The sequence below is a fragment of the Condylura cristata genome, unplaced genomic scaffold (genome assembly GCF_000260355.1).
Source record: "Condylura cristata isolate star-nosed mole 26May11 unplaced genomic scaffold, ConCri1.0 scaffold00041, whole genome shotgun sequence".
Classification (NCBI taxonomy): domain Eukaryota; kingdom Metazoa; phylum Chordata; class Mammalia; order Eulipotyphla; family Talpidae; genus Condylura; species Condylura cristata.
This window is the reverse complement of record NW_004567142.1, coordinates 6,584,633-6,595,481: the sequence shown is the minus strand read 5'-3', so window position 1 is coordinate 6,595,481 and position 10,849 is coordinate 6,584,633. Positions and strand designations below refer to the sequence as shown.

The 10,849-nt window shown below is 54.4% G+C and overlaps 1 protein-coding gene across 1 annotated transcript in view; it reads left to right on the top strand.

The window, feature by feature from the left end:
- VSTM1 (V-set and transmembrane domain containing 1) overlaps positions 1-7,249 on the top strand; it is a 12,058-nt gene extending 4,809 nt beyond the window's left edge. The window contains exons 3-7 of the mRNA XM_012733545.1: positions 38-234; positions 2,330-2,365; positions 2,503-2,787; positions 3,687-3,725; positions 7,120-7,249. Coding sequence (XP_012588999.1) covers positions 38-234; positions 2,330-2,365; positions 2,503-2,787; positions 3,687-3,725; positions 7,120-7,247 — 685 coding nt within the window. The 3' untranslated portion in view covers positions 7,248-7,249. The remainder of the gene's footprint in view (positions 1-37; positions 235-2,329; positions 2,366-2,502; positions 2,788-3,686; positions 3,726-7,119) is intronic.
- The last annotated feature ends 3,600 nt before the right edge of the window (positions 7,250-10,849 follow it).

Sequence of the window (10,849 nt, the reverse complement as noted above, 5' to 3'; positions counted from 1 at the left end):
GCCGGCCGCACTCCGCAGGGTGTCCTGTCCCTCCCAGAGCAGTCGCCGCCCTGGCACCGGCGCCGGCGCTCAGGCAGTCCATCTGGTCGGAGCCGGCTCTGGGCCAACACTGCGCCCCGCCCACCCCCACCCACCCTGCCCCCTTACCAGGGGGTAACGCAGGGCAGGACCTGGAGTCCCAGGCGTCCCGGGCCGTCGCCCCTTGGAGCGTGAATGGACGGAGCAGCACCCTTGGTCAGCCGTCAGGAGCTGGGTCCGGCCGGTGTTATTTCTTGAGTGCCCACTATGTGCTGACCACCTTGCTGGGACTGCCGGAGCGGGGCGTCCAGGCAGGTGTGGGGCTTGGATCGGCCGTGACACGCGCTAGACGGGGAGGTAGCAAAGGATGAGTGATGGGAGTGGGCGATGCGGCGGAGGGGTACCTCGCTTTGGCTCCCAAGAGGCCCCAGCCAAACGCACCAAAACCGCCGAAAGCGTCCTGCGCTCCTCCGGCTGGCCTCCTCCTCCTGAAGTCCAGCCTGGGAGCTGCGGCCGAGGTGTCTGGGATGGCGGCGCAGTGTGGAGGTGGGGGTGGGGATCTGTTTCCATCATTCTGGAATGATTACAAAATAAAAATCTTTTTTTGGAAAAGAAAATGTCGGGGTTGGACCTCAGGTGAGGTCGGATGGGGCCAGGGCAGGTGGCCGTTCACCCCAGGCTGTGGGGAGGATGTTGTCATTGATGGCTTCTGGTTTCCTGAGTCAGCTGTGAGGAGGAAGCTGTCCCCGAGGTGCTGTGGGGAGCAGTCAGGGCCAACATACCCATCCTCTGGGGGCAGCGGGCACTGTGAGCGCTCGGTGGCCATTCTTCCTTGGAACTGAAACCAGAAGAGCAGCTCCTGGTCCAGGCGGAAGGGACACTATGGTCACAGGAGTCCTGTCCCTGCTTTGTCTTGGTGAGTGTCCGGGACCGGACTGGACCGTGAGAGGGGGTGTGTTGGTGCCGCGAACACGCGAACTGAGAATGGGGGCTTCTGCGCGCCGCTCCGTGCTGTCGGTGAGTTTGTGGGCATGCTCCCCCCGCAAGCCCCTGGGTGCCCACTCACAGGGGAAGGGGAACCTGAGCTTGCGTTTGCTCAGCCTGAGCAGGGCTGGACGTGCTCACCGGATGGGTCAAGCCGCGGAGCTGGGCCTCGCTTGGGCCTGGGTACAAAGGACGGGCACAGAAGAGCCCTGCCTGGGGCCGATGCATGAAAAGGAAATTTCCTGGGCAGACCGAAGCCCCGAAGCCCCGTCTCCCGCCACCATCCTCAACTTGCCGTCATAGGATCAGACGGCCTCAGCAAGAGCCAGATTATAGCCTCGGGCCAGTCACACAGGAGCTCTAGGCTTTGCACTTAAGCCCCAGCTTCCTCCTTCCGGGAGAAGACTGTGGAGGCCACCAGGACGCATGCGCCCAGCTCCTCCTGGGTACTGCCTGCCTGCGCAGCGGTGCTTCTCCCTCAACACTGAGCTTATCGTGCCCCAGCCCTGGGGACGAGCTGGGCAGCGAAGGGCCCTCGCCCTCCCCTCCCCCACCCCCGGGCTGCCATGTTGCAGTACCACAAGCCAGATGACTGAAAACCGCGGCGGGCTATTCCCTCACAGTTCTGGGGGGCACAAGTCCAAAGGTACTAGCAGGGTGGGCCCCTCCTGAGGCCGCTGAGTCTGGGGCGACGGGCTTGTAGCATTCTGTGTTTCGGGGTGCAGGCTCGTGCGTCAACGTCGAGACGGGTTGCAGTCTGCTCACCCCCAGGGAGCCATTTTCCACCACCATCACGCAATCTTCCCTCCTACCCGGGGGACCCGCCCGCTCCGCCCTCCCTTCTTGTCACCACTATTCTGTTCTTGTGTATGAGTTTGTTTGTTTTGCTGCTTTGTTTTCCTTCGCTGTCCGCCACCGTGAGCGCACACGTAAAGTTTTGTCTTTCTCCACCTGACTTCACCAAGCGTCAGCTGCGCCACGGCCATCGGCGGCGACGTCCATGGCGGGATCTCATCGCTTTTGTTTGCTACAGTGAATGCCACTCCGTGGTCTGTAAATAGCCCATCTCTACCCACGCGTGTAGCTGGGCACTTGGGGTGTTTCCAACGGTTGGTCACTGCGAATAATCTGCAATTGCACAGCTCTCTTTGCGTTACTGTTTTCCGACTAAACATATCTGCTGAATGATGACTAAGAACAAAGAAAAAGGTCAAGTGAAACCTTTGCAAGAAATAGGACGTCCTTGGCAACTTAGTCACACGCGCTCTGCCCGATTTATAATCAAGGACGGGCACCCACTCACTCCTCATGAGAGCTTCTCTCGCAGGGCTCCGCCTGGGCTACGGAGACGAGCCGAGGAATGGTGAGTCTTCTCCCTCTTCTGCTCTGTTGGTTCTTACACCCCAAGTCTCCTGGCCTCTCCCTCCCCATCCCGTGACTCCTGCGAGGTTTTGGTGGTCCCCCAGATGAAGAGTCACATGAGCTCTGAATTCTTTCCAGAGCTGCTTCCTAGGCCCTTCCTCAGCATCTTGCCCAGCTCGGTGGTTGAACGCGGGAGCAACGTGACCTTGACGTGTCAGTCTCACTTCCAGAATGTGACATTCGCCTTAGCAAAGTTGCAGGACCCCAGGTACAAGCATGAGCAGAGGTCAGCAGGGAACTACACTGAATTCGTCCTCACTCACCTGCAGCCGAAGGATGCTGGGACGTACTTTTGTGCCTACAGGACAATGAGCTCCCAGGAGTGGTCGGAGGAGAGCGGGGGCCTGTGGCTGGAGGTCGCGGGTGAGGAGGGAGCCCTCAGGCTGGCAGGTGCACACGCTCCTTTTCCGTGGTGGGGCCCGCCTGGGGAGGAAGGAATCCAGGGAGCCAAGAAGACAGACATGTGCCTGGAGGGTAGGGAAGTGGGGACCTGGAAACTGAGCGCAGGGGAGGCGCCCCTCAGGGGCCCTCAGTGTGTCTCCATGTGGGTGAGGGAGGCTATTTCAGAACAAAGTATTAACCCAGCAGCTTATGTCAGCTCAAAATGAAGAGGTCAACATCACCGAAGAGAGATTGCCCCAGTCCGTTTTTTTTAAGATTTATTTTTATTGAAGCACACAAGAACTGGGGTACAGGCCAGAGATGTGGGGTTGAGGGGATTTACCAGAGAGCGGGGAGCAGAACAAGCGGGTCCACTGAGACCCATTGCTGAGGGGAGCCGTGGACGGGGCCGGAGCGGTCTGCTGTGCCACGTGGGTCGCTCCCTGCATGCGGAGCAAACTCGTGCTGCAGCTGCAGACAGCGTCATAGTGCTGTGCCTGTGGCGCCACCAGGGAGCCCAGAGTATTCCAGTCCTCAACGGGAGGCGCCGTGTCAGGCTTGGGCCGACGTCTCCTGTTCTCACCGTCTCTTGCGCTGAGGGCGGTGCTCATTCCTGGCAGAGGGAAGGTGGACAAGGAATCAGACTTGCAGGGCGAAATCAGCCGTGCCATTCAGAAATATTTTTGTTATTAAAAATACCAACTGCAGGCACGTTTAGGAGAGTCAGCTTGGCCCTGGCTTGGGCACCAGTGAGCCCCAGAGTGTGGAGGGACATTCTCGTCTTTGTTCCCCAGAGAGGGCATCAAGCCCGCGACCAGGACCTGAGGATTACAGGTTCCAACATCACCGTTGTTCTTTCTTGTCTTGCACCTCTTCTCTAGATGACCGCAAAGGACATGCTGCTCCCTCAGCAAAATCAGGTAAGGTGGTCAGAGAAGCTGTTTCCTCGTGGTGTCCATCTCGCGAGTCAGGATAACCCCGTGGGTTCCAAGGCACAAGGACACTGCCGGGGTCACTTGCGCAGCTGTGTGGGGGCGGGGGAAGCTCCTGCTCTCTGAGGGAGAATGCAGCCAAGGCACACCCAGTTCTGAAAAAAAAACTGAGCTCAGCAGCACAGCGTTTCCTGTCAATTTGCAGAATACAAAAATAATGATCAGGTTGGGTGAAGAATGGGGGTGAGTTTGTGTGACTGGTTTGGGACCAGGGAGTTATTTTGGGGAGTATTTATGGTCAGGACTTGCTGAGGCTTTAAAATTCTCTAAATAGGTGAATAAGAAATTCTTTTACTCTGATTCTATTTTTCCATGAAGAAATTACTAAGATTTTTGTCCCCAGAGATTCTCATACATCACAGAGCCTCTGGGAGTTTGGGGCTGAAACGGGAGCTTATCCAGATTTTAATAGCTAACGTGGCATCTAGAGAGTCAATCAATATTTCTTTTTATTGTTATTAATAGTTGTGTTGAAGTACTGCTGGCTTACATTGTTGTCAGTATTTTGTAAGTACAGGGGCTTACAATTTCAGGATATTCTCATTCCAAAATGAAATCGCACACCCACAAAGCAGTCACTCCTCCCTTCCCGTCACCCCCCGAGTTCTGCAACCTCAAGTCTCCTTTCTCCCTCTATGGTTCTGCCTGTCCCAGAGATTTCCTATAAATGGGTTCATCCACTGAGCCCCTAGACCAATTTATTTCACTTACCCTAACATTCCAAGGAGTCTCTGTCAGCTCTTTGACTGACAAAAATTTCCTTCTAGGATCGAAAAAAATCCCATTGTTTATCCATTCAGCAGTTGCTGGCTGTTGTTTTGCATGTACATTTTGGCTATTGCAAATACTGGGCGAATGTTTATCTGAGTGCTTTTTATCTCCTTGGGTATATATGCAGGCATAAGGAGGAAAAGGATGACTTGGAAGCTCTCGGTCTAGAATCTGACTCACTGTGCTGGATCAGGAAATTGTAACGATGATGACCATTTTCTCACCCAATATTCCACCCACACCCTCCTCCCTCTAACAGATGCTCTTCCACCCATGAGCCCCTAGATCTAATGCTGACACCTCGGGTGTCTTCCCACAGTTGCTGGGACAAACTGTATGTTTGACTTTTTGAGGAACGACGAAGTTGCTCTCCAATGTGGCTGTACCATTGACCATCCCACCAGTCATATGTGGAGGTCCCAATATCTCCACCTCCTTGCCAACACTTACTATTTTCCTTTTATTCTATTGCAGCCACCCCAGGGAATATGTACATCATTCCTTAAAGTGCATTTTTTAAGGGCTCATTGAAACCACCATAATCCCTAACCGCACAAAGCATCTTTAAGCACCGACCCGATGTCCCCCTGGGGACGTATGCCTCAAAGCTTCAAGGAAGGGGACCCATTGCCTAGTGGCGTGCAGAGATTGGTGATGGATTTTACCACCTAACTTTGACGCCAGGATCCCTTGTGATGTGAGTGACTTAGACCGGGACCTTCGACGCTTTGTCATTTGCCTGGGCAGGGTGTCGATGGTGACATGAAACTTAAACAGGATATTTAGACATCTCAGGGCCAACCCAGTTCAAAGGGTTCAAGACAGTGTTGCAACCATTTACTTCCCGTTTCTAGTGAACCGTTAGGGGAAGAAGCTGTCAGCCCAAGGCGGGGCGACCAGCAGGGGCAGGCAAACTTATGTTTCTCTGTTTCTGTGGAGAAGCAGCCGGCAGTCAGGAATAAGGCTGCTCCCGCCCTGTTTCCTCACATCCGCATCCACGGGGATTGTTGTTTGAATTTCAAGCCACCGGAAGCCAACTCTCCCATGAGTATTAGTGTGGAAGTGACTGAGTTTTAGGAGACGGGGGACGAGGACAGGACTGGGAACAAAGATGTGAAATAAGAGTGAGACTTTCTGGTTCCTCCGAAGGCATTTTTTTGTTCAGCCTGCGAAAAGCTACAGGATCTTAAGAAAGCCCCCAACATACTCTCTGGTGAAGGGGCACACACACTGGGTTCTTCCTGGCTGCACCCCCCATAAATAAATGCAGGTGCTTGAATTGGAAACCACCATCTGGGGTGGTTAAGAACGGCAAAGGGGCCTGGGGGCCCTTGGGGAGGGGACATCACCCGCCTCTGTCAGTGGCAAATGGGTGTGGGTAGACTGTTGGGTAAGAAAATAATCATTATCCCTGCAATTTCATTATCCTACACAATGAGTCAGATTCTAGACCGAGAGCTTCAAAGCGAGTAGTTTTGAGCATTCCCCATTCTGCAAGTTATTTCCTAGTTCCGTGCAGCCCCTCCTTTCCTGGAGTTAGTGCGATATAAGCCACAGATAAGACGGAGAGACATTCAGAGAGTATGGTATACTTGGCTATATGTGTAGACTGGGGAAGGACCCCCGACCCCCCTCTATTGTATTTAACTTTACTTTATTTACTTTGGCCAGCTCTACTTTAAGCGAATTCTAATGACACAGTACAGTTTTATCAGCTCTATCACCATGCTGAACTTCAGACCTCAGAGCCTTTTCTCAAGCTCTTCCCCAGCCGGAGGCACCATCCTCTCCTCTCTGCTTCTCTGCTTTGTTTTGGTCACCATCTAAAAGAATCCATGTCCCATTTGACCTTTCATGACTGATCTCCTTTAGCTCAGTGTCAGTCAGATTCGCCACATGGTCACAAATGGCAGCATTTCCTTTTTTACAGCTGAGTAATATTCCATTGTCTAATAGCCATAGAAAATTACTCTTGAACTGGGTGATGAGTTTGGATTTGCCCTTGTTTGTGACTGGACTTGTCACCTTGGTACCAGCCTCATTAGTTGGGTAATGATGAGTTCCCTTGAGCAGGTTCAGAAGGTCACCTCTTTAGAAGTCCACACCCAGGGCCACCCTGACCAAGTAGCAGGCTGGTTATGTGGCTTGGTTTACATGTGAATGAAATGGGGGAGGGAAACTCACCTTGGGTGTTGTGAGGATGAGCCAGAACCTAGCTCCTAACCTGCTCGCGATACTGAGGATGAATGTTGGAGCTCGCCGCCTGGAGTCACCTTTTGGGCCCTCAGTTAGTGTGGCATTGAACTCCCAACCACACAGTAAAGGAGCTGCTGTTAACCTCACTTTGTACGGGGAAACGGAAGCTCAGGGAGGTTGAGCTGATTCCCTGAAAGCCAGTGGAGGTTCCAACTCGGGAGAGTCAGCCATGAGATTGGAAACCAGCGTCTCTGCCCGCCCCCGGTCCCCCCACCCCGACCCCGTGCCATGCTTGGGGGGCTCAGTTCCCTCTGCATGACCCCAGAGCCAAAATGACCTACGACCCTCCCCCCAGGCACCGGAATCACCTTTGTCATCACCTTCAGCTGTCTCTCCATCTGCCTCCTCTTCCTCTCCGTCGTCTTCATCTACCGGTACACACAGCAGGGTGAGTCCAGAGAAGAAGGTTTTTTCAAAAGGTGAGGAATGGAGTCAAATGAAACATGTGCGCATGTGCTAAGTCCCTCCTGTATATTTGTGTAGGTTCACCACAAGAGGAGTCTGCCGAGAGGTAACTTGACGCAAGCCAGTTTGACTCCCCCTCCGCTCCCCAAAGACCCCATTTGGCACAGCACTGGGTCTGTGTCCAGCCCCGCCCTGGTTCACAGGCCCTGCAAGCCTGCCTCAGTCTGTAAGGGACCGTCCCGTCTCCTCTCCAAAGCCTGTTGCCCCTGACATCTTCAGACCCCACGCTGTAGCTTTGATTCTCTTTTTCACAGAACCAGCCTCTCAGAGTTTCCCGACCAGGAGTTCACAGGTAAGTGATGGGGCTGACCCCTAAGAGGGTCACGGGATAGAAGAGTAAGGACCTGCGTCTGGGAGCGGTGGGCTCCCCACCCAGCCATGGGTCAGAGAATGACCTCCGCTCTTTGAGGAGAGAAATCAGCTTTATTTTTAAATCAACTGGCAAGGAAGTAGGGGATGAGTTTAAATATCAGCCCAAACTCAGTTAAGAAAGGAAGTAGTTTACATATTTTCGGGAGACCAGGGTTGAGAACACCGGAGTTAATTTTACGGGCTGAAAGCAGGTTAGCATGGACGGGGCTGACGTTCACTAGCGGCCTGAAAAGTAGGAAGAGGCTTTGCTTCCGAAAACTGGAGTTTCTCCTCTGAGTGCGCCTTGCCTCTGGGTAATTCCCCACCCAGGCTTCGGCTCCAGTCAGCCTCGGGGCTCAGCTCAAGGTCATTTGGTTCTATTTGCTCAGGACGCACTGGATCAACTGCGTCTGCCAACACAAGCCTCAAAGGAAAAGTTAGACACGTTTCTTTCCTGTTTTGTGCTTTCAGTTCTGAGACTCATTTTACCTGCAGTCTGAGAGCTCATTGTCTTTTCTGTCACACGCAGATTTACCGAGGCCGGAAAGGAAATCTGTATGTGTGAGTTCTCCCCTTCGGAGCCCCCCAGAAGCTCACGCTGGCTGCAGGGACGGTCTGGCCAGATAAATTAATCCTAGAGCGCTAATGCACAGCACAGCGATCACCGTCACCCCATATGACAAACCCCAGAGTTACCTAGGTCCTAATCTCTCCTGCCAAAAAGCAAATGATAATGATGGGGCCGGCTGGAGGTGTGAGCCAAGGCCACACTGCGATAAAAAAAGTTACACTTGACTGCATGACAGAGGCCTGTTGTGAGAAATGTGGCACCTGAGGCGACGTCCCGTCATAGTGTCTGGGTGCATGCGCCTTCCCGCTGCGGACCCAGGAGTGGCCAGGGTGCAGTGTCACCGGGAGGATGCAGAGGCCAGAAATTGTGATTCATCCACCACCACGGTCAGTCTCTAGCTTTGGTCCTGCGGGGCCCGGACATAGGGGTAGCTTCAGCGGACAGGGCAAGAAGGTCCAGTGTCGCGCCGTTTGCAGTGAAGCTCTCTGGATTAGTTCTGAAGTCCATTTTCCTGTCATGGGTGGTGGACAAAGTCTCTGGGCAGAAGGCTGCAGCTCGGGCTGGCTGCGGTCCTGAGCAGGCGTCTCCTCTTGCATCTGTAATCACAAGTTGCTGCCTCAGTTTACCCAGAAGTCTCCATACGGCAGCTAGAGAGGCGGGCACCTGTTGGCTAAAAGCAGGTCTGTGGCACCGAGGCGGTTTACGTCACTCACCTTGGAGCAAAGCGTCCTTGCACATTGAAGACAGAAGTCTCATGGGCTCTGCATTGCAGTGTAGGCCCTTGGGGGGTTCTGCCCCCCAAGTCTGCTATCACTGAGCCAAGTCATGACACCCCTGAGATTTGGACCCTGCAACTCCCCCATATCTAACAGAATCGAACTTCTCAACTCAAAGGCCTGGTGACTCAGCGCGGTCACGACACAGAGGAGCTACGGCGTCCGGCATGCCTCAAGTAGGGATGGCGGGCGCGGAGGGCCCGCTGCCACGTGCTGGTGGCTTCGCGTCATCTGTGGCAGCTGTCCTGGAATGGCCTCACCCATGAAGCTGGAAATCTGTGGCCACAGTGTCTGACAAGACAGCCACAGAGCCCCCTGCACACCCGAACGCCCTGGTGTGGCCTGAATTTTAAATTTGGCGTTAACTCATCTCACTCGAGTGGCCCCAGCGGCGTGGCCATGTGGCCTACTGAGCAGAGTGACCGGCCCAGGACGCTTATACAGACCTGCACGGCGTAACCTCCCACACACTGTGCCCCTCAGCAGTGCCTCGTCCAGGGCCTCCCTGGCGGCGCAGGGGTTAACGTCTCGGTGCTACCTCAGCCCCCGCAGCACGAGTTCGATCCCCGCCAGAGAGTGACCCACAGCAGACCTCTCCCCGCTGCTCCCCCCAGCCGTGGGCTTTAGCGGGTCCATCTGTTCCGCTCCGCACTCTGTCGCTGGTGACTCCTCTCGCCCCCCCCACCCCACACAGCTCTGGCTCACACCCCAGTTCTTGTATACATAAATAAAACTAAATCCTAAAAAAAAGGACACAAATACCCAGCCTACAATATAATCATTTGTAATCATAGTTGTCCCTTTGCATCCGTCTCTTTCCCCCGAAGGGTGAAGACACCCAGGAAGTGACCTGTGCCCAGCAAAACACCATGGCACCACTGAGGGCAGCTTCTGATGCGCCACAGGAGCCCGCGGGCTCTTGTGAATTCGCAGCACTGGAGTCCTAAGAAGTAGGTAGCAGAGCCCTGTGGGGAGGGCTCCCTGCGGGGAGAGAGCGGAGCGGGCTGGCTGAGATCACGCAGGTGAGGAGACGAAGCTGGCCCGTGTCCTTTGCTCATAACACACCAAGAAGTTGGGTTCTCTCTTCCTGCTTCCACAGCTCTCAAAAACACTGCATGGGTTTTCCCAAAAATTGGAGCATGACTTCAGCATGGCCGGATGGGAAAGATAGGCTGAGGTGTATTTCATACACGTAGTTGACCTCGGGGCCATCGATAAAATGGGGGGCAAAAAAGGCCGTGGGCCCGTGGCTTTCTTGAGCCGGTACTGGCCCTTGTACCTCGGGGCCCAGTCAGCTCAGGGGGACTCTTCAGCAAAGCAACCTCAATCTTCAAAGCACTGGGGAACCGGGCTGCCGGAATTCTGGCACAGTCCCAGTGTTTCAGCAAGAACATCCTTCGCCAGGCTCACATATGCTAACACACCCCATCTTGCTGTCAGGTGACATTTCCATGTGTGGATTTCCAAATGGAATTGCATGCATTATTCTGAAAAAGATCCTCAGGATGGGAACTGAAGCGCACTTGACATCACAGCCGGGGTCCCCCTGCACCCCTCAGCAGTTGGCCTCTGAAGGGCCACCCACGTGGGCCCCTGCTGCTTGCCTGAAGACCCAGCTGACAAAGCCGCCCTTGCACAACAAGATGAGGAGGAAGATCTGTTCCTTTTGCCCCTGAAGTCATTCTCTTTAAAAGTCAGGGGATCCTGGCGGCCATCTGTCTCACCGTGCGGAAGGAGCAGGCCCTTAATGAGAAACGCCAGATGCCTCAGAGCGCATCCGGGAGATCAGACTGCGCCTGAGGCCTCCAGCTTCTGTTGCCGTGGTACTAACCCTTCAGCACAGCTCCTCTTTCCTCCTCGAA